This window comes from Tiliqua scincoides, chromosome 8, assembly GCF_035046505.1.
Source record: "Tiliqua scincoides isolate rTilSci1 chromosome 8, rTilSci1.hap2, whole genome shotgun sequence".
Taxonomy (NCBI): Eukaryota; Metazoa; Chordata; class Lepidosauria; order Squamata; family Scincidae; genus Tiliqua; species Tiliqua scincoides.
In genome coordinates, this window is record NC_089828.1 from 6,386,532 (window position 1) to 6,414,365 (window position 27,834).

At 47.5% G+C, this 27,834-nt stretch overlaps 1 protein-coding gene across 1 annotated transcript; it reads right to left on the minus strand.

Moving 5' to 3' along the window:
• Positions 1-2,417: 2,417 nt before the first annotated feature.
• On the minus strand, positions 2,418-25,607 carry SV2B (synaptic vesicle glycoprotein 2B). Its single transcript, XM_066635984.1, has 12 exons — positions 25,112-25,607; positions 13,288-13,468; positions 11,966-12,117; positions 11,574-11,707; positions 10,473-10,562; positions 8,838-8,948; positions 7,757-7,845; positions 6,340-6,504; positions 5,207-5,340; positions 3,479-3,679; positions 2,780-2,939; positions 2,418-2,601 (listed from the first exon to the last, which is right to left on the minus strand). Exons 1-12 carry the CDS (start codon positions 25,605-25,607, stop codon positions 2,418-2,420), a joined length of 2,097 nt encoding a protein of 698 aa, XP_066492081.1.
• Positions 25,608-27,834: the final 2,227 nt, after the last annotated feature.

A 27,834-nucleotide genomic window follows, 5' to 3' on the forward strand; every position in this document is an offset into this window, starting at 1 on the left:
AGCAATGGTCTCAGCAATGTTGGCACCATCTTTGTGCCATCTCCTCCTCATCACAAGACCATTTGTGCATCCTTCCTACATCGTATGTTGCTTGCCTGGTGGAGCACACACTTGATATACGTTGATCAAACTGACTTCTCCCATTCAGACCATTGGTCTGTCTAGCTCAGTATCATGTACACTTAACTGGGTCCTTCCCAGCCCTACCAGTGCCTGAACCCCAGTCCTTCTACATGAAAAGTGCATGCCATACTACTAACCATGCTTTACAAAGTCTGCAGCGAATTGTGACCCTCAAGTACCATGTTGGTTGACATTTATTGCACGTTCCTTGCTTGACACGAATTTCAAAGTGGTGGACGCATTCAGTGGACATTCGTGAGGAGTTACAGAACAGCTTGTGACAGACAAAAACATGAAAATAAATGCAGGTACCTCGACGGAGATAACAACAACTATGTGGAATCAGTTTGTTCTATACAGATTATGTGATAGCTGCAGAGTCCCATGGCTATCGGGAAGGAAGATTAACATAGGCTGCTGAGTAGGTACAAAGGTGTCCGTGCGAGCGCAGTAAGAGAACGGAAGAGACCCAGGTGTGGATTAGGAACCCTCCCTGTCTGTTTTTCTGAGAAATAGTTGACAAGACAATATGGCTTTTTAAATGTCATAAAGAGGAGAAAAAGGAAGAAGCTGGAGCTCACAAGCTCATCGCGAGAGAGGACGAGGAGGAGAATACTGTCCATGCATAAGCTAGGCAACTCTCAACTAAGTCTGGGTACGCCCTAAGAACGGATGGTGCAAGAGGCAGTTGTTTGTACGGCAGCTCTTCAAGGATGGCTCGTATTTTCCAATTATTTAAAAAAAGCAAAAAAGCAAAAACAAAACCAGCACGTGATCTCAGTGAAGGAAGCCTTCAGAAGCTGACCCAGCACCAACTGTCAATGAATCCGTGTACGTGAAGCATTCAACATTCCCACTGGAGTGGGTGTCTCTTCAGAGCATAAAGGTGCCCCCTGCGTTCTTGCGCCTCTTCACCAGAGTTCTCAAGGTCTCACTGGCAAAAGCTCAATGCAGAGGCCGCAATTCAAACGCCCGACAGACTCCCAGCCTGCCGTTTGCTGCTCCTCAGCAGATTCCTGCTGGCAGCCACAAGACGTGGCTTATTAGCTTCTTGAGATGGCAACGGGCCGTGAGCCTGAGCTGTGTGCCACGAAGTCCCAAGAATTGTGGATTTTACAGAATAGAAAAAGCAACTGTGTCCCCTGGGCTGAAGACGCAGGTTAAGAGTGCAAGTCTCAAAAAAAAAAAAAAAAATTGACAGGGCTACTCCCCAAATGTGCTCAACTGTGTTTCAAAGACCAACACCTCTAAGTAACAGGAGACACGTTCATTAATTAATATGGCTATAATACTGGTAACTCCCTGTACTTGCCCTTGATCACCAATTCCCTTCCCCCCCCCATTACGCTACAGAATATGTACATATTTGGTTTCTGAAGCATTTGATGTTCAACATACGAGACTTGAATTAAATTCGTTACACGGCCCCTCCCCCCCAAACAACAATGCATATGAAATACGATCACCTGGATTCCACAATTGTTTTCACGAGACATTGTTTTGATTGCTGCTGTTAAAATACTTGTGGCTGGGTGGAGGTTTCAGTTTTATTTTATAAGCTACCGGAAAAGAATGAAATGGTTAAGCAAAGATAGGCCGGACATTTCTGAAACAGAAGCAAATTAGGATTTGAAATGCCTTGCAGATTATTCAGGTTTTTCAGACGACTTGAGAATCTATAGCAGGTGGCCAGTAGCTTTCCCTGGAAGGGGGACCTTAAATAGGCTACATTGGGAGCCTAGCCAGCACCACCTATCTAGCCAGCTATCATTCAGAATATCCCTGGACATTCTCCAGGTCTGGCTGCCCCTGTCAAATCAGCTTGGAGGTGTGCTGTTTTTTAAAAATTATTATTATTATTATTATTATTATTTTTTGCAAATTGCCTGAAAAGCTATGGAAAGACAGACATCAAGCCATTCAATGGTGCTCCAAGAGGGTCACCTATGGGTGGCGTAGCTTGCTTCCCCACCCCCTCCCTACAACGCACATATCTACACATACATGCAGGCTCACAGTGTGGCTGCTGTTATCAGTTAGTGCCTGAGATGTCCACACCCGAACTGAGCAGGAAGATGGGGGCACCAAGTGGTAGCATTGGTAGCCATGGGCTCCATCACCACTGCACAAAGAACCTAGAACTAAGGGTTTAACGGTATCGCAGAGGGCTGCCTCTTCCTCCTCCTCCCGCCCACCTAAATCTGAGGTATCGACAGAGAAATATTGGTGGACGTCTTGATTTTCTTCTAAGCATGGCTCTTGGCTGTGGCTGTTTCACTGCTCCTCACAGCAGCTCACATCAGGACTTGGTCACGAGTCTCTGGCAGTCGCAGGGCAAGGAGGCCTCCGGCAACCAATGCGGAAGATGCCAGCAGGATGGGCACCACTTTGGTGATCCCAACGAAGGAGGCAAAGATGGAGTTGCCCAGAATGGCCCCAATCTTGCAGAGCCCATTCAGAATACCAAAGGCAGTGGCTCTGTGGAGGAGGAAGCAGAGTTCAGAGCAAGTGAGGACAGTTAAACGGTCAAGTGTCGGTCAAGTGACCGACACTTACAGCTGTTATGACAGGTTCGTTGTTGAAAAATAGCAACGTGTACCCCCTGAGACCTTCCACCTCTGGCTCCCGCCCAAGAGATCTCACAAGGAAGAATCACCTTTTATCTGTGGGGTAGAGCTCCACAGTGATCACGTCCAGAGCATTCCAGGCCGCAATGCTGGTGCCACAGAAGAGGCACTGCCAGCCAATCATGGCCGACTCGCTGTTGCCAAAGAACAGGAAGAAGCAGCACACGGCCGAAATCAACATGGAACCACCTGCAAAAAGGCACAAGAGTTCAGAAAGCGTGCAGAAAAGAGCTCTCCTGAGATGGTCCAACTGCAAAACTCCAACTTGGGTATGTGGAACCAGAGCTTGCGCCCCTGAGACAGCGTGCAAGTGGTGGCAGTGGCTGGGCTGACCCTTTCTTTGTGGTGTAGCAAAAGGTGTTGGATTCAATCCCTGGCAGCACTGCCAACAAGGACAGGGAAAGACCCCTGCCAAGATGGCCCAGTGGTCTGACCCAGTGAAGGCAGCTTCCAAAGTTCAGGATGACCAACCACATGTCATCCCCAGTGGCATCGCTACAGAAGGGGTGGTACAATAAGTACTGAAGGCACTGCAGTGCACCATGTAAGCAGCCCCTCCCATACGCCATCAGAGCCATCTGGGCAGCAATGGTACTGCATTGTCATTGCAGTCTGGAATGATTCCAGTGGCGAGTGGGAGGGGGTGCTTACATGGCACATTGTGGCGCCTGCAGAATTTACTGCATCACCCCCCATAGCTACACCACTGGTCATCCCTATTCACTCACCAATCATCTTGATCCTGCCCACTTTGTCCATCAGGAGGGCAGAGACAATGTTTCCTGGCAACACAGAAAGGCTGCCCAAGAAGCTGACGAGGTATACGAGGAAGTCATTATCTCGCTCGAAGTCCAGGTGGCACCCTTTCTTCTGCTTCAGGAAGGTGCTGTTCTCGAATGTGCAGTCTTTGAATTTATGCTCATAGAGGTCTGAGGACGAAGGAAAGAGTAGATAAGCAAGATCATCATCCCCCTCGGCAGCTCTCTGGCATACCATCTTCCTCATTATAGTTTCATATAGATTCTCCAGCAGCTTAAGTTTAACAAATCTTGGTGTTCCCATAGAATCCTGGAAATTTCCAGGGGACAGAGAATTCTCTGCTGGGTATCTCAAGCCCCCTTTGCAGAACTACAGTTCTCCACAAGGAGCAAATGGATTGCATTTAAGGGCCAACATGTTATGTGGGAATTTCATGCTTGAAATTTTCAACATTTCTTCCTGTTTCAAAAAGCAGACAAGGGATGATCTGGATCAGGGCCAAGACATAGGAGAGTCTAACAGCCCCCATACTGGCTGCCCAACTGAAATGCACCCCCCTCCCCCCCAAAAAAAATCTGCAATTAGCTGTGGAGGGAAAAGTGTATAACGGAGCCTATAAGTTTTCCCTTTTCAGCTAACAGCAGCTAACAGAGGGGGGATTTGGATCATAGTTGTAGTGCCTAGAAAAGAGCTAAACCCTCCCTTTCTGCTATGGCCCTAATCCAAATCTCTCTATCGTTCTCTTTTTGTTAGAAAGAAGAGAACAAGAATGCATTTGTATGACTGCTAAATATCATTGTTACATTTTTAGTAGGCGAGACATTTGCATTATCTTTATAATATATAAGAGCTGTGATTGTTGGGAAACTATATACTGGAGATTTATGCGTGTTCTGGGTAGCTCTGTATGAATCAAAACATGTATGATTGCTGGTTATTTTATAGGTTACTTTGTCGGCTATTTTTTATTGTTTGTATGCTTTATTGGTTGTCTGTGATGCCAATAAAAGTTTCTGAGTCTGAGTCTCTCTCTCTCTCTCTCTCTCTCTCTCTCTCTCACACACACACACACACACACACACACACACACACACACACACACACCCCGATACACCTGCTTTGGGGGGAAAACGGGGGGGGGGGGAAAGATTGGAAAGTTTCAATCATGAAAGCTCTACTTCGTGTCGAGCTTGGCCTGGACACTCACAGAGAGATCCAAGTTCTGTAGGCCTGAGGAACTGGCACAGCAAGCTCAAAAACAAGAACTAGCAATGCACCCCGACACTACTTTTAAAAGGGCTCCATGGAATATTTCTAAATGGCAGATAGCATTGACAAGGACAGGTAAAGTGGCTCCGCTTTTTATGTCCTGTCCAAACAGATCAAAATTTTAATGCCAGAACCTATCACAGCCCCCAGATTCCTAATTCCTGTCCCCATCAGAGTCACTGTTTATTTCCTGTTTGGATTCTGTCACTCATTTGATATCCTGCTTTTAATGAGTAATATCAGATTAGAAAAATACACAGCCAAAAGAAAAAGAAAAAGCCATCAGAAGAGTACTTTTTCCCAGCTCTGCAATATCTTTCTTGAGGCGTGGCAGCAAACAAACTTTTCTTGCTTCTTCACAGGTGGAGATACAGGATGGCATATTGCGAATTCAAACATGCATATGCCCACACGTTCCTCTACATTACCAGTGTCATAGAAGGTGGTTTTGATAATCAAGCAGTTTTTGAAGAAGGTCTCGCTGGACGTCACATCATCAAAATAGCATTCCTCAAACACGGAGTTCTCAAAAGTCACGTCTCTGAACTTCATTTTCATGAACCTGCAGTACAAGAAGGATCCTCGCCATCACCATCTGGCTGAACAACTCCACCCCCCACCCCCCATTCCCTTGGCCTTTTCAGAAGCACACAAAGCCAGGCAAGAGGGGTGAAAGGGCAACCGATGAGAGTGGGGTTGTTACAAGGGCTGGGTTACAACAAGATGGGAAGCCCTTTAAACACTCCAAAGCACTCAGCAATGATATGCTAGTAGTTGCCATGAATTGTAAAGCAATGATGGTGTCACTCCCTTCCAATGATGGTGTCACTTCCCTTCCTGCCTGTCTCAGGCAGGATCACATGGAACTGGTCCTTAGGAAAGAGATGCCTTTCCTGCACACACCACTAGATGTCAGGGTGTCCCAAGAAACCAGAGGGCTCTGTGATTTCTTCCTCTTCTTTCTGTCCCACCCTTCCCCCAAGTTGCTCAGGATGGTGTACTTGGTTTCTTCCCATTTGTTGTTAGCCTCTCAATAACCCCATCGAACAGAGGAGGGTGAATGACCTAAGGTGAGCTTTGTGACTGAAGGGAGATTTGAATGTGAGTCTTCTCAGTTAGTCCAGGGCTCCAACCATCACACCACGCTGGCTCTTTGAACCCAAACAGAAACTAGGAAAGGACTATAACATATCAGGTGCAAGAGTTGCTCTCCAACCACAGAGGTCAAATTAGCTGAGCATTGCTAGGAAGGTGACCTCATCACTCATGACAGCAGTCAGCTTGGGAATAGTTCCTTTCATTCCACAACCTGCCCTTGCTGTGTGGCTCCTTTTGGAAAATAAGAACTCATTCAGCTGTCACCACGACAGGTTTGACTGCACCCCCCCCCCCAATACAAGGAATCCTTCTCAAAATCAAAAGCTTGTATGAAGCTGAGTCAGACCCATCTCCAGAGTTCCAAGGTCAGGGGTCTTTTGCACCCTGCCTGGGCATGCCACCAGGGATGGAACCTGCAGGGAAAGTTGGGGCTGTACCGCAAGCCACAGTTCCAGCAACTCACTTGTCGTTGAAGTATGTCCCATTCTTGTGAACTTGGTTTTCCAGGGTGAAGTTGAACGTGATGTCTCTCACATCTTCCTTCTCAAAGATCTTCTCGCGAGACTTGTAGGCCTCCTCTTGATAGTACCGTATCATGTCAGGGAACCAGACAATAAGGCCATAGTAACTGCAGGAGGGGCAGAAAGGGAAGCATTGGGGGGGGGGAGAGAGGAAAGTTTGGACTTTGATTAGCTGTTCCTATGAGGCCCTTTGTCATTTCAGTACAAAAAAGAGAATAGCTGCAAATCTCATGCCTCTCTGCTTGAAACTAAGTCCATTGTGTCCAGTGGGGCTCACTCCCAGGAAAATGTGTATGGTATATTTTCTTTTTTTGTACCACATTGTACCACATATGACCTGAGGAAGTTGGTGCACAAATCCCCTCCCTTTTTATTCTTGTACAACCCTGTGGGACAGGTGAGGTTTGGAGCCAAATAGGGCCATCCCAAGAACTCCTGGCGCTGGAGGTGGTGGGCTAAACGCTGCTCTCTTACTTGGGGATGCCCCAGCCTCTGCTCCTCCTGCTCTTTGGATTGGAAAAGGAACATGGGGGGGGGAGAGGAAGTTTGGAGGATCCTTATCAAAGGCAGCCCCACAAAGAGTGTGTTGCAGCAGTCCAAGTGAGAGGTCACTACGGCATGAATAATGGTGGCCAAATCCATTTTCTCCAGGGAGGGCTGTGACTGATGTGCTAGGTGCAGTTGGGCAAAAACACTCCTGCCCTTCTGGGAGCAGGACCAGGGGCACCCCAAGCTGCACACCTGCTGTTTGCAGAGGGAGGGCTACCCCATCAAGAACCGGCTGAATACTTGGTCTGAGGTTTGTTCTCAGTACCTCCATATCATGGGAATTGAGATTTAGTTTGTCTGCACCCAGCCCATTATAAACAGCACACAGTTGTTTTCATTCTGTTGTCAGAATTATTTTGGTGCTACTGTTAAGCTGCTACTAAGTGTCAACAAAAGTGAAATTTTCAAAGTTCATGCTTGGGGGATTTCAGGGAATTGAAAATTAGCTTCGATAAGACTGCCAAATTTCGTGGGAACCCCGAATTTTGTGGGAACAAAAATTTTGTTTTGTGCAACCCCACGGCAAAGAGATGGAGGCAGAACAAAGGGAGGTTCAACTGGTCCCAAATACGATAATGGATCAGGTCTGCACAGTTGGTGGACCACAAAACAAACTATGGCCCAGATGTCATGTGGGGCAGTGCATCCTTCAAGATGACTGACAATTTCCCAACCCCACCCACATGGCTGCAAGTCCAAGCCAGGGATGTGGCTCAGAAAGCCTGTGCATCTGTTGTAGGTGGACCTAGGAGGGGAGAGTCATTCTTGGACAACTATTGTCCAGATTCTTGGAAATTCCAAGTCACGTACCTTAAGGCCATTGTAAACCATATGATTGCCAGGAACAGCGTGTTCATTCTGTACTGAGCAGTCAAACAATACAGCACATTGTCCAACACCTAGAAAAGCCAAAGGATTAGTTGTCCAAACATCCTAAGATTAACTTTCAGCGGCTCAAAATTGTTCCCCTTAAGGCAGGGCATATTGTCAGGTTTTCATCAGGTGAAACAATAGATGAATTAACAGAAGCTTTAGCTGGTTGATCTGTAGAGGGTTGGCTCAACCAAAGCTTACCTGGCACCTGAAGTGGTGTCCAAATTTCCGCACCCCCTCCTTTATATTTCACATGCGTATCAACATGATGCCCAAGCTTTGCCAGCCCCACCTCCACCTCCTGACCTCCACTGCTGCCTGACACTGCTCCAGCCCTTACCATGAGGTGTGGATGCTGGTAGCAGAAGAGGCAACTGTTGCCCTCTGAAGACCTTCTGCTCCCAGCTGCCTCCAGGATCCTCACCTGGCCAAGCAGCAGAGAAGGTAAGGAGGCAGCAATCCTTCTTTGAGGTAGCTACCATGAATAGAATCGCAACCTCCCACCACCACCACCACCTTCCCTTCCAGCTCTGCTCACACAATTTTTGGCAGTGGTGCCAGAAGAGGAGGTTAGCCACCCCGTCACCCTCCTTTCAGCCACTTGATCTCCAAGGACAGAGAGGGAGAAGAGGATGAGATAGCGGAGGGGAGCAGGCAGGTGCAGGGTGCTTCCCCACCAGCTTACCACCTCCCCAGTCCACTGCTCAAAGCAGCTTCTTCATTCCAGCAGGGCCAGCCCTGGAAATGGGATTATTTCAGTTGCTAAGGATTAAGAGCATCTTGGCTAACTTGGAGATGAATCAACTAAAAAATCCTTTAACGGGCTGGCAGTCCCCACATGAAACAGAATGTGTTATCTGTTGGAAAATAAATTGGTTGGCCAAAGGGTTTCACGTAATTCCAACCCAAAAATGTCATGAATCATTTGGTGGGAGGGAACATAAAATCACAGCTCTGGGCTGTCCTGTGTGGCTGTGTATGGGGTGGATGTGCTAGTTATGATCACCCCGTTCCATACCTGTTTGAAGATGGTCGTTGCCCTAACCAGCGATCGCTGGTACCACGTCCCCGTGGAACTCTGTATTTCAATAAACTCATCTATCTGCTTTGGAGTCTTGATGTTGGCCACCTGAATAACCAAAAGGAAACCAGAGTTTTCAGGTCTTGACATCACCAGTGTCTACACTAAGCACAGCTTGGCCTATGTTTGGTATTTTCACACAAACAGTTCAATGCAGATTGGAGCCAGTGCCTCTCGAAAGTGCCTTCTTAGCAACCTATAACAGCAGCCTGTCCCTTAGACAAGACAGAGATTTGGCCTCTGTAGGGATGCTTTGCAATCTCCTTCCTGGCCCCTACTTCCTTTCTTATTCCTCCTGCCCCCCCCCATTGCAGCCCCCAACTGGGTAATCAGCTGGCTCTGACTCCGGGGAATGACGAATCAAAGAATGATTCAAAAGATTCCAGCAAGCCATACAAAATGTGAATTCTGATTGATTGATGATGTCTAAATAGCAGCTTCTAGACCAGTGGTTCCCAACCTTTAGGAGCCTGTGGACCACTGAGATAAAAGTTGGAATTGGCATGAACCACATGCAACCACAGGCCACACGCAAGCGGCCCCTCCCCTTCGGAGTCAGGCAAACACCGCTGTTTTACTTCCACCTGCTGGGAATGGCTCCGAAGAGGAGGGGCTGCTTGCACACCGCGCTGAGGATTCCTGCAAAACTTAGTGCTTTGCACCCTCTCTAGCTACACCACTGAGCTTACCATTCTGTTAAGCCCCCAACAATGCTTAGTTGCCAGGCTCATCGTTTTACTGATCGAACCACCGACATTCCAGTTGGTTGGCAACCCCTAAGACTGAAGATTTACAAATCTCTAAGAAGGGGAAACAATTTAGACCTCCTGCCAGGGTATCCATGACTTTGCCAGTCTGAAAATGAATCTTCAGTTTCCCTTTGCATCCTGAATCTGGGGGGCAAAGATCTTGGTTTTGACCTTTAAAGCCCTATACTGCTCTGGGCCAGGGTACCTTAGAGATCGCCTACTTCCATACAATCCAGCTCGTCCTCTTAGGTCATCAGAGAAGGCCTTTTTATAAGTGCCGCTGCCTAAGGAGGTACGTGGGGCGGCAGCAAGAAATAGGCCTTGACTTGAGAATGGCTCCCTCTCTTGAGACTTTTCGGCAAGGCCTGAAGACCTTTTGGTTTAAACAAGCCTGAGTTCATGGCCTTTTTAACATATTTTTTTATATTTTTTAATATTTTTACAGGCCTGATTCCTCTATGATTTGCTGCGTTTTGCTTTTTTTTTATCTGACTTTTTAACTGACTACTGTTTTTATGGTATCTGTTAATGTGTTTTAATACGTTTTTATTTGCTGTTAAATTATGTTTTTAATCTGTTTTTAACATGTTGTAAGCCGCCCTGGGTCCCTTTCGGGGAGAAGGGCGGGATATAAATAAAGTTTATGATTATGATTATGATGATTATGATGATTATTATGATTATTATGATTATTATTGAAGGTGATTTGTGAAATGTATTTCAAAACAACAACAAACAACAACAAACCACCCTTTGAATACTTGGCTTGTCTGAGGAAATGGAGAAGGAGGCAGGAGCCTCTCTATGAAGGAACTCTTCTTACCGTGAAGACCCTCTCCGGCTCCCCCTTGGCTCTCATGTTGGTGTCATGGACTTGTTTGAGAATCATCCAGGCCTCATCATGCTTGCCTATCTAGAAAGACCAATGTAAGAGATACAGGAATATGGCATCATCCAAGAATGGCAACTGTGATTTCCAATCATGTTCTTCTTCTCCATTATACAGTGAACTTATACAGTGAAAGCAGACCTGGTTGAATAACCAAACGCAGTGCCAAGGGTGGCAGTGATAATGGTCAGCTCCTTCACCACCATCCCATTCAATTTGGATGGCTTTAGAAAATAAGCCGAGACTTTTCCAAAGCTGTTGGAAAAAAAAACTTGGGTTCTTTTTGAGCCAATTCAACTTCCAAGGCCATCCACCCTTCTTCTGAATCACCTCCTCTGATTCCCTTTTAAACAACGCTTATCTGGCCAGGTCAGTAACAGCTCTATGGCCATAGGAAGGGGGGGGAAATGTCTCATTGACTTCTTCCCTGGTAGCATGCAAGGAAGAAACACCCAAGTGGTGGTGGGGAAGCATCATTTTCCCAAGGGCTAGTGTTATTACAGCCCTGAAGCTCATCTCCTTGCCTGATCCTGGCAAACTTCACCAGTAGTTGTAGGTAGAATTTAGAGTTCCAAGCTCTGCTAATAGCTCTCTGTAAAATCCTGGGCATGTCACTTAATCCCAGGTCTGCAGCCCTTTTCACTTTTACCTTTTACTTTACCTGTGACTAGCCTAGTGCCTGTACCTTTTCTCCCTCTTTCATACCCCCCCCCCACAAATTTAGCAGCATGTTAAAAAAATTAATTAGAGAGCTTCCCCTGCTTTGCAGCACTCAATGTGTCCAGCATCCTGAGAATCACTTCTAGCTCAAAGGATTTCAAACGTATTGTTGCATCACCAAGGCTGCGATCCTATGCACTCTTACCTGAGAGTAAGCCCTATTGAACAAAGTAGAATTTCCTTCCAAGTCAGTGTGAATAGGATTGCACAGTAAGCGAAACAAATCCAATAGCTTTGACTTTTCCCTTACATCGCATCTCTGAAACTCTGAAAAGTTTGCAGTTAAAACACCCTTTATCAGACCAGCCTTCTCACCTCCAGCAAAAAACGTGGGCTTTCTGGCATGAACTTCAGGGCCACAAGAGATGCTATGCAAGGCAGGGAGCAGATGACCACAAAGACCCTCCAGCTGTGGAAATGGTAGTTGGTACCCATGCTGAAACCCCATCCTGTCACCAAAAGGAAAAGAGGTCATTAATTTTTGTCTCCCTCTCCAGTGGCATAGCTAGAGGGGGTGCAAAGCTCTAAGTTTTGCAGGCGCCTGAATGTGCCATGCAAACGGCCCCTCCCCCTCCCCTTTGGGGCTATTCTGGGTGGTGGGGGCAAAATGGAGGCATTCACCTCCTACTTTCTGGTAGGAGGTCCTACTCATTGGGAATGCAGCATATGTACACAAGGGAGAGCCACCTGGATCAGAAAGTGGTTACCATAATGTGGAATGATGCTCCAGGCCATGATGGAGGCATAAAGACCGCCAATCATCCAGAACATGCACAGCCAACTCAGGTGCTCCCCTCGCTTCTCCCGGGATAGGAATTCAGAGAAATAGGCAAATACAATGGGGAGGGACCCCCCAATTCTGAGGAAGGAAAAGAAACAGCAAAGAAGAGTAAGGCACCCCTCACACTTGGGATACCAATGTATTAAACATCTATGCAGTGTTCAACTGCCAGATTCCCAGTTTCATGCACCTCTTTCAGTGTATCCCACAGGATGTGGTCCTACATAAGAAATTCCACATCCAGGAAAGCAAATTGCTAGGGGGAACAAGCAGGTCCTCTACATCTCCCTGGCACCCTATGCCCAGGAAGATCATTCCAAGGAGGGATCAAGGACATTCCTTGAGACAGCTATAGCTTACAGACATTGGGGAATATTGTCCAGAAAGCACAGTTCCCTCCCTAAACCCAGTGTGCCAAATGGATGCTGGACGGTGACCTGTCAGGGATGCTTTAAGAGTTGCATGTGCGGAGCAGGAGATTGGACTAGATCAGGGGTGCCCAAACCCCAGCCCAGGGGCTACTTGTGGCCCTCAAGGCCTCTCAATGCAGCCCTCAGGGAGCCCCCAGTCTTCAATGAGCCTCTGGCCCTCTGGAGATTTGTTGAAGCCCGCACTGGCCCAACGCAACTTCTCTCCGTGTGAGGGCGACTGTTTGACCTCTCATGTGAGCTGTGGGATGAGAGCTCCCTCCACTGCTTGCTGTTTCGCATCTGTGATGCAGCAGCGGCAGCTAAGGAAAGGTCAGCCTTGCTTTTTGCAAGTCCTCTTATAGGCATTGAGCTATTGCAAGACATTGATTCATTCATATAAGTTCATCTTTAATATATTCATTTATGTAAACTTATGTAAATTTATTCAAATTTTAAATGTAAATTAATTCTTTATTCCCCAGGCCCCCGACACAGTGTCAGAGAGATGATGTGGCCCTCCTGCCAAAAACTTTGGACACCCCTGGACTAGATGATCTTCAAGGTCCTTTCAGTTCCAATATTCTCTGACTCTATAATGACAAGATGCCACACAGCCATGTAAATTGGGTTATTCTTCCATTTCAAGAAAGGACATCTGCTTATTGTTTTAGGATGTGACAGAGGAAGCATAGCTGATTCTTTCTGAGTTGAACAGTGACATAAATATCCAGCTGTCATTCATAAAATGCTGGCTCCAGGAATCCTGGATTAACCACTACGGTCTCCCCTTGATTAAAAGAACTTGATGTTTTCCCAAGGACGGCACCATCGTACTCACCCAAAACCAGAGATAAGGCGGCAGAAGAGGAAGAATCCATATCCCTGCACAAAGGAGGAGAGGAACGCAAAGGCAGCATTGACGGAGAGAGCCAGGGTGAGACACGTCTTCCGGCCCAGTTTGTCTGCCAAGCCGCCCCACAAAATAGCCCCCACCATCATGCCCAGGTAGACAATCAGTCCTGCAGGAGAGAGGGAGAGAAGGGGGGACAGGAGGTCAGAGGCACATCCTCTCTATTCATGTCTTCTGCACATGTTTGAATAGCCTGTCAACTTTGGGAGGGGGGAATCCACCTGTGCAGGTTCAGCCCCCCCCCCGATCCACGTCTAATCGTCAGAGGACATGGGATGTTGTATTGTGGCTGTGGGGATGGGCCAGAGGACATCCTTTGCAGACTTTCAACTGATTTGGAGAAAGAAGGATCCTGGACCGCAGAGCTGGGAGTGATCGGACTGCTGAGCAGTTTCCTGTCCAAGAAAACTGGGCAGTGCAGTGGTCCCTCTCAACAGAAGACAGCTTCGTGCACAAACATGACTAGGAAATTACTTGCATCTGATGGGAGGAGTGCAGGCAGAGCTTCAGCCCTAAACATTAAGGCAGGGCTTTTCAAACTGGGGCATTGCGACACCCCTGGCTGTGGGCCCTGGCCACGTTCACCTTAAGGAGCGGGGGCAGCCTGGAGGCAGAGAGGAGGCAGCAGGGACTGCAGGGGCTTGGCTGTGCATACCTGAGCCTCCTGCAGCCTTTTCACTTCTGAAGCTGCAGAAGATCGCGCAGGGCTCCCTGCACCCCAGGAGGCTGCAGGAGGCTCAGGTACGTGCAGCCAAGCCCCTGCAGCCCCCCGGAGCGGCGCAACCCTGGGGATCGCACCGCTGCCTTCCCCCGCCCGCCTCTGCAAGAACTTAGAGCAGCTCAAACTCTCCAAGAGATTTTGAAAACTGCTGCATTAAGGAAATAAATACGTACTGTCACAATGTAATTTGAACCCATCCTGCCTGTGCCTGGGTATCTTTAAGTCCCGTTGATTTCACTGCTGCTACTGGGAGCATGACAGCAGTGGTGTAGCTGGAGGGGGTGCAAAGCACTACGTTTTGCAGGGAGCGTCATCGCGGTGTGCGTGGCCCTTCCCCCTCCCCTTCAGAGCCATTCCTGGCGGTGAGGCAGCACAGGCTCACAGCACCAGCAGGAATGCTTCTGAAGGGGAGGGGCTGTGGTGAGGCTCCCTGCAAAACTTAGTGCTTTGCACCCCCTCTAGCCACACCACTGGAGGACAGTGCATAGCTTTTCAGCCTGCATTCATTTCAGCTCAGCGTAAGCTCTACTTCCACCAGAGGGCATTCTGAGCCCACTCCTCTGGCCAGGCTTCGCCATGGAGCTGTCCTTACCCCGTACCCGAGTGACACTGATATTCAGGAAGCCTAAGCGGCTTATGAGCTCACGTGTGCACCGTGCGTGCCACCAACTGTGGGGCAGGACTTTGACATCTTCGTCCCGCTAACTCATCTGAGCACAACCAGAGGTTGTGGGGGCGAAGGGGGGGTAGCAATACTTGTGCCATCGCTTCTGATCACCCGGATAGAGCAGCAAAGAAATGGCCAAGGCTCTTTCTGGGCAAACTTTTGCAGATTTTGGCAAAATAGTTAAGAAAAAGGTGCTAAGGGTAGGGTAGTTCAAAGGGTAGAGCTGATGACTGGTAAGGTTATGACCTCCTTTCTTGGATTCTTCTTTGGGAAAGTCCAAACCAAGGGAGGAATTTCAGACTTTCGGAGCAAAGTACACCTTGCAGCTCCTCTAAAATGCAGAAGGTGCACATGCGTCCTTGGGTGAGAAGCGTCCTGAGGATCACAGCATTCATTGTTTCTGGAAATGGAAAGGAGCTCAACAGTGCATGAACAGCACCTGGGGACATCTCAGAAGCCAAACCAGGACTGGAAGGCCTCGCGTTTGTTTGTTTCTTTTCCAGAAAGCAGCTGTGACAAAGGCATTTGGAATCAGAGATGGGGCGACATGCCAATTTCCCAGCTTCCACCTCCCCTTGCCTCACAAAACTTTTATTAGCCACAAAGGGAGAAACATCCTGGCACAGCAAGAAGAGCCCTGCTGGGTCAGCCCAAAGGGGGCCCCCACCTAGCCTCGCATCCCATTTCCCACAACAGCCAAGCAGGGGCTTCCAGGGGGCCCATGAATGGGGGAGGAAGGCCAAGAGCCTGTACTGTCAAATTGTTCCTCCTAACACCCACATGTCAAGGGGTGCCTTATCCAGAGGCAGACTCTTGGTCTAGCAACTCAGCACTGCCCACTTCGGCTGGTGGCAGGCAGGGAGGGCTCTTTCCCAGGCCGAGCTGGAGATGCTGCCAGGACTGGATGGGGCTTCCCTCACAGCGCAGCTGCCCTTGCCCAACCTGATCCTGCCAGTTCGGTTCTCCCATTTAGCCAAATCTTTGCAACTTGGAAGGGACCAACTATCCAGAATGAGCAAACAGTCATGACTAAAGCGCCGGCCCGCTCTGCAAGGTCCTTCATGAGTTGAGTTGAGTGGATGGATGAAAGGCTGCATTTGGCAGCAGGCTCCCTTATAGTCCCCATGGCAAGCGGGGAAGAGAGTTCTCCCCCTCTCACCCCTGGCATCAGCAAAAGCACTTCCTTGGATTAAAAGGCAGTGCAGCATTTTTTTTTAAAGCAAGGCAAGAAGATCCCAGGACAGGCTTTAAGCTCCTGTTAATCAGACCTTGGAAGAGTCCCTAACAATGCTGATATTCTCCTAATCAGAATGTAAGGAAACTCTTTGCAATGAATCTCACAGTATTTAGTCTTCTCAGACTCCTGGCTGCCAGCCAACTGTGGCTCCCTTTCATTTATTCATTCTTTTTCCCCCCAAGGGGATTGTTATTCAATTGATTGATCATGCACGCACTACACACACTCAATACAGAATGTATTCTACCACAGCCTCCCAAATCCAATTTACAAAAGGCCAATTCTATGCTTGGGATCATTCGAAAAGATATTAAGAACAAAACGGCTAGTATCGTAATGCCGTTGTACAAATCGATGGTAAGGCCACACCTGGAGTATTGCGTCCAGTTCTGGTCACCACATCTCAAAAAAGACATAGTGGAAATGGAAAAGGTGCAAAAGAGAGCGACTAAGATGATTACTGGGCTGGGGCACCTTCCTTATGAGGAAAGGCTATGGCGTTTGGGCCTCTTCAGCCTAGAAAAGAGGCGCCTGAGGGGGGACATGATTGAGACATACAAAATTATGCAGGGGATGGACAGAGTGGATAGGGAGATGCTCTTTACACTCTCACATAACACCAGAACCAGGGGACATCCACTAAAATTGAGTGTTGGGAGGGTTAGGACAGACAAAAGAAAATATTCCTTTACTTAACGTGTGGTCGGTCTGTGCAACTCCTTGCCACAGGATGTGCTGATGGCATCTGGCCTTGATGCCTTTAAAAGGGGATTGGACAAGTTTCTGGAGGAAAAATCCATTACGGGTTACAAGCCATGATGTGTGTGTGCAACCTCCTGATTTTAGAAATGGGTTATGTCAGATGCAAGGGAGGGCAGCAGGATGAGGTCTCTTGTTGTCTGGTGTGCTCCTTGGGGTATTTGGTGGGCCGCTGTGAGATACAGGAAGCTGGACTAGATGGGCCTGTGGCCTGATCCAGTGGGGCCGTTCTTATGTTCTTATGTTCACAGATTGCATACATGACAGGGGCTTCCTTCTGATTACTCCAGGATTCTTGGGTTTGGTGGGGAGGGGAGGAGCAGCCTTCCCCTACAGAGATCAGAGGAATGGAATGGGAGAAATGGAAGAGTGGGGGACAAGGCACAGGTTCCAGGCCTCAAGAGGCAGAAGGAAGGACAACCCACACCAGGGACAAAGAAGGAAATTGGGGTCCTCTCTCTCTTGTCACTGCCCCAGCAGGAGTCAGCACAGGCAACTAGGCTTCTACCCACCCAGCTCCTGTGGGCCTGCTGGCCGCCTCCTTGCAAAGAAAGAACGTTAGAGACACAAGTATATTGTTGTCCCACAAGGAAAAGCTGCAGCCCTCTGGCTGGGTTGTACTCCAGTGCTGGAGATCATCTATTGAGATGTCCTATGACTTATACGTAATCTGGTGTAGCACATAGCTAAGAGCTGAGAAATGAGAGTTCTCTGTTTCAATGCCACCTCTGCCCCAGACCTGCAAGTGAGTGACTAAAGCAAAGTCACCACCTGCCAGCCTCAGCCCCACCATCCTTCCACATATAACAGGGTTGGCCAAACTTGCTTCACATAAGAGCCACATTGTATTGGCAACCTTCAGTCTCGAAAGACTATGGTATCGCGCTCTGAAAGGTGGTTCTGGCACAGCGTCTAGTGTGGCTGAAAAGGCCAATCCGGGAGTGACAATCCCTTCCACACCGGGAGCAAGTGCAGTCTGTCCCTGGTCTGTCTCCCTGGCTATGGGCCTTCCTTCTTTGCCTCTTAGCCTCAGTCTGTTGGCCAAGTGTCTCTTCAAACTGGGAAAGGCCATGCTGCACAGCCTGCCTCCAAGCGGGCCGCTCAGAGGCCAGGGTTTCCCACCTGTTGAGGTCCATCCCTAAGGCCTTCAGATCCCTCTTGCAGATGTCCTTGTATCGCAGCTGTGGTCTACCTGTAGGGCACTTTCCTTGTTGCAAAATTCTTATTTACTTTTTATGTTCATTGTGATCCAAAAAAGAGCTCAGCCAACATATTTCAGATAGCCACACATTATGTGCCAAAGAGCTGCTTGGGGCTTGCGAGACACAGTTTGGCCACCCCCGACATAGACTATGGGAACAGAATCACACTTGCGCACTGTGCAGAGCAGGTGCAGTGTTGACACTGATAAGCCCCCCTTTTCTGTTCATTCTTCGGCTCCACCCTTTAGCCTTCACCCCCACGTGAAATGCAATGGGCAGCCCAATCCTGAGCTTCCCAACACTCGCCAAAGCAGCTACCACTGTATCCAGTAGGCACTGGGAAGCATCCAGAGGTCTCCTCGGGGGAGGGGGACTTTCATCCTCTTCCCCCAGGGAAAGCCCCAAGCCCTGCAATGGGGCTTCTCAAGTCTGCGCTGGCTATTTTGCCAGCGCCGACTTGAGAGATTCAGGGTTGGGCCTTTGGGCCCAAAATGGAGTTCAGGATATGGCAGAGCAGAGCTCTGCTAATCCTGCCCCCTCCTGCCCAGACCACCCTCCACACCACCCTCCCCCACCCTTGTTCCACACTCTCCCGCTCTCCAGAGGCCCCACTGCACTGAGGGTGCCATAAACGTACTTTCCGGCACATTTATGATACCCACACTGGTGCTAGGGCTCAGCTCTGGTGCTGGGCCACTTTAGGATTGGGCCCTAAAGTCCTTACAGGCCCAGCTTTTAGGCCCAGTTGGCCCAGGAGGCCAACTGAAGAGGTCACCTCAGGCAGCAGACTGGTGGGGGATGCTCAGCTATGCCGGCCTAGTCGCCTCCACTGATCCTACTCCTTGTATCCCCTGGCTTGGAAAAGAGATTTGTAACCCTTAATGATGGAATTGACATCATGTCTGTTACCAAATACAGCAGTAACCACGGCAACGAAAGCCAACAAACAAAAACCAACAAACTAAAGAGAACACAGTCCAGCCAGTGAAAAGCAGTCTGGTGGATTTAACTTCCCATGAAATCCTGTGCATGTCTACTCAGAAGCAAGTCTGACTGAGTTCAGTAGGACTTACTCCTCCTATGTATGTGCTTTTAGGATTACTGCCCTCGTCACTGCTAAGGGAGTGCAGGACTGTGCACTGCCATGGTTTTCATTTCATCGTACAGCTACCTGCCTTCCAACATTCCATGCCTGAAGACCCTGATGTGCTCTTGACACCCCAAATATCCCATGCCAGTGCCTGAGGCACCAGGATTTCCCCTACTGCCCCACTAGTACAGGTGTGTGAAAGTTATTCTTCAACTGCTGTACTCATTCACCCTGCCGCAGCCCCTCCTGAATGGACTGCAAAACAAAAAAGGTACTTCCTCTTTCTGTTAATTGTATGCTAAAACAAACCCACAATATTTTGTATTATCATATAATTACAGCATATGGAATTCACAAAAGTCTTGGGCAAATTTGGTTAGACCTATAATGGATGGATATGGACTCAATGTAGAGTCCCTTCCTACTCTTATTACTAATGAAATCAAGAAGTTGCTCAAAGAAAAATTAGCCTTTATTCTGATTTATGTATTATTTCCCAAATGTCATCTGCATTTTGGTTTCATGTTTCTAAAACATCTTTTGGTTTGGAAAACTATTTTATAAATTTAACTGCTGCTCCGTTACGAAAAGTATTTACGGCCCTTCGCTTTCAATGTATGCCATCGGCCTGGTTGGGGGGGGGGAAATAATAATACCCCCTTTTATCAAAGAGTTTGTCTATGTGGACTAGGGGTTATTGATGATATCTTTCATTATTTATTTAGTTGTCCCTTGTATGAACATCCTAGGAATCAATTTCTTGCTGGTATACTTAGACTATTGCATGATAGACCCTTGCCTGCTCAGCTATGCAGTTTGCTTGCGGGTACAGATGTTACTATCACCTATCAAGTAGCAAAGTTTGCCAAAGCCGCAAGAAAGATTCGTGCAAAACTCCATAAATCTTAAGGATGAGTGTTTTTACTGGTTATTGTTATATATTTTGTTGTTTTTCTTTTAATGTATTGTGACGACCTATGGTTTTAAGCAAATAAATTGAATTGAATTGAATTGAGCATATGGAATAATATGCTTCTGACTATTCAAAATAAGCCTTACGTACAGCATGACATACTCTGCAAATACAATGTGGTGGTTAGCAATCGTGTGCAATGCATTGACAGGCCTGTGAATGACATCCAAGAAGCACCTCTTTTCTGCTGTCCCTCCGTGGACAAAGCTGTCAAAGGCCTAGACAAGGGGGTTGTTAAGCAACTGAAGCAATTCACACCAACAAGAGACACCAGGGGGTAGTGATTTACCAAAGGCAGGTATCAGAAAATCAGCACCATTCCCACTGAACTGGGACCACTGGGGCATCCTTGTCACCTGTCCTGATGGTCAGCACCACCCCTGCAAACAGGGGAGGACATGCTCCTAGATTAAAAACAAGTGACCGGGCAGGATAAATTGCTTTCTGCAGAGAAAATCCATCTTGCCAGCTGTTCAGCCAAAGCTTCTTAAAACAGCAGCCGCACAACATGAGCGCACTCAAACATGCACGTACAAATGATTTTCTAGCCAAACTCTTCCAGTATATTTTTGATGGGTGACCCATTGCCATAGTTATCACCTTCATGTGCTTCCCTGCAAACCAGCGACGTAGCTAGAGGGAGTACAAAGCACTAAGTTTTGCAGGTGCCTGAACGAGCCGTGCAAGCAACTCCTCCCCTTCAGAACCATTCCAGTCCTCTGAATCATCCGAGCTCCCTAATGATAGTCTATCACTAAACCTGGAGGTTCCATTTAGGTATTAAGGAAGAGCCATCCTCCATGAATTTGAGTGAATCCTCCTCAAAAGCTGTCTACGCCGGGGGGCCTTCATGAGCACACACTGATGTAATGAATTACATGTCCTTGGCAGAGGTCTGCATTGTATATATTGTTATAACTTACACCGCACAGTTAGGTATGGGGTTATTTCACTCCATTTTGTTATTTGGATTCATTTGTCTGCTTTTATTTTTGTATCTACCTTTGTTTACTCAAACTGATCCTCACTGGGAATCCAAACCTGTTCCTCTGAATGCCCAGCTTTCCATTGTCTCATGAATCAAAGTCCATTAGATATTTCAGCACTTGGCAATGATTCAGCCCAGCAGGCTGGCCCCAGTTGGGATTATTTTGTTCCTGTCTTCCAGATGTCAGTGTCTCTCTAGCACAGTCAGGTCAGGGGAGCTACAGACACACACGGTTTACAATAATCTTGCAAAGAAGTCCAGAAAAACATCCTAGCCCACAAAATCCTTTTGTAAGGATCAAAAGACGTGATTAGGAGAACCTGTGCTGAAGATCTAGGCTCCAACCAGAAGTCCATTCACTCTAAGCACCGAAGGGGTTGCCAGGGAGGGTGGTGGTGGTCTGCTCTAACACTGAGCTGTTTTCCCTGTAGTTTTGACCCTTAGCTCCGCCTCCCATTTCTCTTTTTATTTCCCCATCCTCAAAGACCTGAGCAAATATTCTCCCTTATGCAAAACCATAAGGATGTACCCCGTAGGCTGTCTAGAAAGGAGCCAATCATGTACCCTTACAAAAAAAAGATGACCAGAAGGATGGCCACTTGAGAATTTGGGCAAATGAACTGTTCAGCTGAAGCTCTTTGCCTGAAACAAAGGTAAGGGGTGCCCAGCCAGGCACGTCTAACAGCCCAAGGGCTTTGAAACAGGCCTGGCTGGCACGTCTGCTGCTCCTTCTCTTCTGTCAAAGAGTGCTTGGCTAAAGAGATCTTTCATCCTCCTTTTTCCGCATAACTGGTGATTTGTGAGTGCTTTGAAGCCCCAAACAGAGGCTGAAACAGAGAACCATTTCCCATGTAAATACCTGAGAGAGCCACATTTGGACTGGTGTATGGGCAGGAGGTCTGGTCTAGAGGGTTGAGCCTCCATTTGCCTGAAGATAACATCCGAAGGTCGCCGGTTCGAGGCCACTGGCACCATGCGACCTTGAAGCAGCTGACAAGCTGAGCCGAGCTATTCCATCTGCTCTGAGCGTGGGAGGATGGAGGCCAGAATGTGCGACCAGATCAAGAAAGAAACATCTGAATGTTGTGGTTTCTTGAAAGATAGAAACCTTCTTTCAAATTGCAAAAATCCCTACGGGGATTTAATTTGCCTGCCTATGTAAACTGCCTTGAATAAAGTCTAAGGAGAAATCTGAGGACCAAGAAAGCGGTATAGAAATACCTGTATTATTATTATTATTATTATTATTATTATTATTATTATTATTATTATTATTATTATTATTATGTGATTCTGGTCCATTCTCATCATTGACCTGGAAGAGGCTCAGATAAAAACCAAAATGGAGCACCTTCCTTGAGAGAAAAGGCAAAAGAGCTGGGGGTCTTCTTTAGTCTTCCATGAAAGAACTGAACTGGAATGTTCTCATTCCCTACCTGAAAAGGTGTTTCAATCAAATCGTCCCTTCTGGAATTGCATGCAGATTGGAGCCTAAGTTTCGGGTCTCAGTTCTCTGTGTCCGGAGTGGGGAAGACAGACCTCCCAGCAGCTACAGGCTGTGGTAACCGAATGGAAGCTCCGCACCCAGTGTAAGGAAACCTCTGAAAACCGGACACTGCGGCCACACCAAGGGAGCACAGTGGCCTTCAGCACTGCTAGTGGTCAGCCCAAGGTTGTATCAAGTGCCACCCCTTGTGACCCACAACAGTGCATCATCTTCTGCCCCTCCTCCAAGTACCTGGTTTGAAAAAGGAAGAGGGTAGTGGAATGCTTAGGAGGAAGCATGGTGGACTAGGGCACTGAAGACACTCTAGCCCACTACTCAGCTCTCTTTCACACTTCCTCTTTCCTTCCATTCCCCTCTGCCTTTTCCAATTCATGGATGAGGAGCAACAGAGTCAGGAAGGTGAAGGTGTGCACTGCCTGAGGCCACTGCCTTGGTTCACAGGGGGCCAGCCCTGTTGGCTGGCCACTGCAGGAAACAGGACATCATAGTCGTTGGCTCCTGGGTCTGATCCAGTCTATTTGCCTTAGGCTTGTATAAAGAGCCAGAAATATTCGCAGAAGACAGTGATGAGCTGCAGTAGCTACGTGGAAGCCCCAGGTAGAGGCAGCCTGGCTCAGAGCACCAATTGCTGGAAGGCAAACAGGGGGTGCTCTGGCCATCACGTCTTGTTTGTGTGTCTCCCTTTGGGCCACCTGGCTGGTTACTGTTGGCACAGCACGATGCCTGGATCCTGGACTCACCTTCTGTTTTTTTCAGTGAGTTTGCGAAACAGCATCTCCAAAAGACAGGCATTCCTTTGAATGCCAAACTCACCATATTTAAGAACTTTTGCTTTCTAACTCCACAAGCTTATGCTTTTTTCAAAAAAAAAAAAAAATACAGCAAATCTATTTTCATACATTAAAAATATTTGACGTTTTAGAAAACGTTTGCAGGGAAAAAAAGCTGCTACTTGGACTGTGTGCCATGAAAAATGCTAAATGTTTACTGTGAAATATGTCTTTTTAACTGGAGTTTTAAAAAATCTATTTATAATATTAGGCCATCTGGTTTCTTGCTTTCATCAGCTCCCTGGTGCATCTTTGTACACCTTCTTGGAATGAAGGACAACTTGGCATCAGGGGAGGTGTCAGAGGTTGGCTAGGTGGGAAATGGCTGTTGGCCCCCACCAATCAGAGGGTCCACCCCATCCGCCATCAGGAACAAACCCAGCACGACAAAGAGCATCCACTGGAATGACCCATGGCTGCACTTCTCAATGGAGTTCAGGCCATGCACTGAACTGCACCAGTGGGGGATGCATTGGAGGTCTCCCTCAAGGCCTTGGCCTGAGAGTCTGTGGCAACCTGGCACAACATCGTCCAACACTTACATTGTTGCCACTCTCAGGGTGAAGGGGCAAGGGGGATGAATTGAATTGAACTGCATACCTGAGACACAGACTGTACCCTTGCAGGAAGCAACTTTGTTCTTAATCTGTTCTAAAATGTCCTTTTGTCATTCCTGCCCTCTTAGTACCTACAGTTAGAAAGGACTCTACGGAGAGTTGATTGTCTTTGTGACCTCACACTGCATGGTGTCAGCAATTGGATTTCTTACTCACAGGCTAGTGTAGAGCAGGGGTGCCCAAACCCCGGCCCTGGGGCCACTTGCGGCCCTCGAGGCCTCTCAATGTGGCCCTCAGGGAGCTCTCAGTCTCCAATGAGCCTCTGGCCCTCTGGAGATTTGTTGGAGCCAGCACTGGCCCAATGCAACTGCTTTCAGCGTGAGGGCGACTGTTTGACCTCTTGCGTGAGCTGTGGGATGAGGGCTCCCTCCACTGCTTGCTGTTTCACATCCGTGATGCAGTAGCAGCAGAAAAGGAAAGGCAAGGCCTTTTATAGGCCTTTGTGCAAGGCCTTTTATAGGTCTTCAGCTATTGCAAGACCTTCATTCATTCATATAAGTTCATCTTTAATATATTCATTTGTGTAAACGTATGTAAACTTATTCAAATTTGAAATGTAAATTAATTCTTTTTTTCCAGCACAGTGTCAGAGAGATGATGTGGCCCTCCTGCCAAAAATTTTGGGCACCCCTGGTGTAGAGCATAGTTCACAATAGCTTTTCCCCCCACACAGCGACATATCTGTGAATATAATTGTATGGAGGAATCTGGTTGCATGGATCAGCTCTAACTGCCCCAAACTCCTCACCTCAGTAATCCTTACAACAACTCTGTAAGGTAGAGCAGTATTATCACCCCCATATTACACTTGAAAACAGAGAAACTGGGGAATAGTGGTTTGCCTAAAGCTGCCCACCACGTCCCTGGATCAGCTGAGATGTGTCTGGACCATAGCAACTCGTGCTCTCAAATACTAGACGACAGCAGCCCGAGCCAATTCAGACAGCCTCCAATAAAATGCATCATCAAAAGGTGGTCTACAAGGAGAAATTGGGGGAAACAACCCATGAGCCCCCCCCTTTGCTCCTTCAGCTTTGGGTTTCAACAAGTCTGTCATGCAAAGGGAGCTGGGAAAATTAAGGGCAGCAGAAACCATTCCAAAGCATTTCAAATCCCTCATCAACTCTGCCATCTTTGTGGTTGAAGAGAAGTGGGACTCACCCAGCATCCCTTTGTTGGAGCTTGACAAACACATATCCTTCTCGGCGCTGGGCAGGACGAAGCCAACCACGAACACCTCCACCCCATCCGCCATCAGGGCCAAGCCCAGGACGACAAAGAGGATCCACTGGAACCGCCCGTGGCTGCACTCCTCAATGATGCTTTCATACTGGTGCGCCAACTGTTCCTCGTCCTCCATTTTCTCTGCCATGAGGTCGGCGTGGTCTTTGAACTCGTCAGCCACCCCTGCAGATTTCTTCTTCTTCTGCTTGGCCTTAATGTCATCTGGGTGAGGGATGCCCTGGTATTCCCCTTCATAGACCTCGTCATCCTCATCATGGCCTTCGGTGGCATCGCTCTGGGCATCTTCCTCCTGACCAGTCTCCTCTCTACCTTGGTAGTAGCCATCATTGGGAGCATAGCCCTCATAGCTGCCATCTTGGTATCGGTAGTCATCTGAAACCTGGTTAAACTTGTTTGTATACCCATCATCCATGGTGAACGAATCTGCCTTAATTTACAGTGTATCACTGTGTGTATTTATACTCTAATGTATTAGGTGTTAGTGAGTTCTGGTCTATCCAATTTCTCTTGTTAACTATACAAACATAACTTGTGCTTTGGAGACTCACAACTGTGTGATAAAACACCAGAATCCTGGGGAAATGTGTTGTCTTTTTTTCAAATGAAGGAATGACGTCTTCCCCCCAAAAAACTGTATTATGTTGCCGATCTCAGCAGCAACTTTTCATCCCTTCTCTTCCTTTCACTGGCAAGAGACGTGGAAGGTTGAGACATGAAGTTTCAGCAACCTGGTATAGCCAGGAGCTAGTGGGACTTGGCAGGTTCTTTGCTTTCTTGATTCATTCTCGTTCTGCTGCTGAAGGTCACACCCTGGGAAAGAAAGAGAAGCAGCAATGAAATGACTGTAAATGCAGAGACTGATCTCACCAAGAGAAAGATGAGCTTTCTGGCATATTTGCTCAGTACCTGACTGATGCATAATGGTGCCTGACATTGGCGCTCATCCAACAAGGTGTTTAGCCATGGTGAAAGTTGTATTTCCTAGCTATACCACTGCTTGGGAGAAGTGGCACATTATATAGCAAGGCAGACTTTGAGATCTTAAGAGGCAATGATTTCATATTTTGAGACCAAGTTAAGTGCCCTTAAGATGAACTGTTACCCTGCACATGCCTGATCTTGTCTGATCTTGGAAGCTAAGCAGGGTCAGGCCTGGTTAGTACTTGGATGGGAGACCGCTTGGGAATACCAGGTGCTGTAGGCTTATACCATAGTCTTTCGAGACTGAAGGTTGCCAACCGGTTTTAGGAATGAAAATATCTTTGTAAGCTCTGCTGAAATGTGAGGAGGCAGAAGCAGGACTGTGTAGGTCTCACAGCCCTGGGTAGTTCCTTAGCCCTTTCCCTGACTAACAGAAACAGAGTAAGTTCTGCAGTCAGTCAATCATTTGCATTGATTTTAGAGCTCTTTATGGCCTTGTCCCGTCCTCTCTCTTAGCCCCTTAGTGACCTTTGCTCTGCCACCTCTTCCTCACTCAGCTGCTTCCCAAATCTCCTGCTCTGTTCTCCCTGACTGAGTCCTGAATCCCTCCCCAAATCATGCTTGAGGTTATTACACTTATATATTTTAGCAAGCGATGGCACCAAGTGTTTTTTTCCCTGTTCCCGCGAGATATTTTGCTGACTCACCCCATCTGTTTTCTTATCAGGTTGAAAAGACTGCAGAGTCATATTGAAAGAAACAAAGACCCATGCAGGTTTTTTTTTATGGTGGTTGTTTTTGTTAATCTACAGACTCCACAAAATGGACCATCTAATCAGCCAGGGAGATCAAAGCTGCTAAGGAAAATAACAACATTGCACCCATTCTGGTTAGATATTTGTGCAAGAAAATTACATTGCAGACGTCTTGGCAAGTACTGACGGGGTACACCTCCTGTTCCACAGGCAAATCCTTCCTAGTTGCAGCCATGGGTTTCAGGGACCCTGGGTTGAAGAATGCACCTTCTAGATCTAGATTCAAGTAGAGCCAGCCACAACCTCGGCCTGAAAATATATATTGTATACATGGGTATCCCCTGCTTTCTGACAGTTTGTTTTTCAGCAAACCCCTCTTTCAACACATTTCAATTACGTATACCAGGAAGTCATTCATTCAACACATGCTCCACTCTTTCAACCTCTCTCTGCTGTTCTAAAGGCTATAATTGCCCTCCCCCAAAGTTGATTTGCATATGACATGGTGATTCTGTTTTGGTGTGTGTGTGTGTGTGTGTGTGTGAGAGAGAGAGAGGCAGAGAGAGAGAGAGAGAGAATGTCAGCTTTAACTCCAGGTCAATTCCCATTCCTGAAGGCACTGATGAGAGTCTATTTGCAAAAATCTTTGTGTGACAGCAAGAATTTGCAAGATTAAATAGGTATTTGCAATTGGCTAGCTAATAAAGTACTGGAAGCAACATTTGTAAAAAGACCAGGTTCCACTTTTCAACAATTTCTGCTTTTCACCACTGTTCTGGTCACTAACCTGTTAAATGAGCAGGAGATGCCTGTATATGCATCCCACTATAGGTTTGGCACCTTTGCAAGAGGACAAGTACACTGGCTTTGCAAATGAGATATACAAAGCACAAGCATTGATGGTGGGGTCAGCTTTTGCTGCATCTCCTCTTGTGGTCCAGACCTTACCAAGGGCTCAACTCT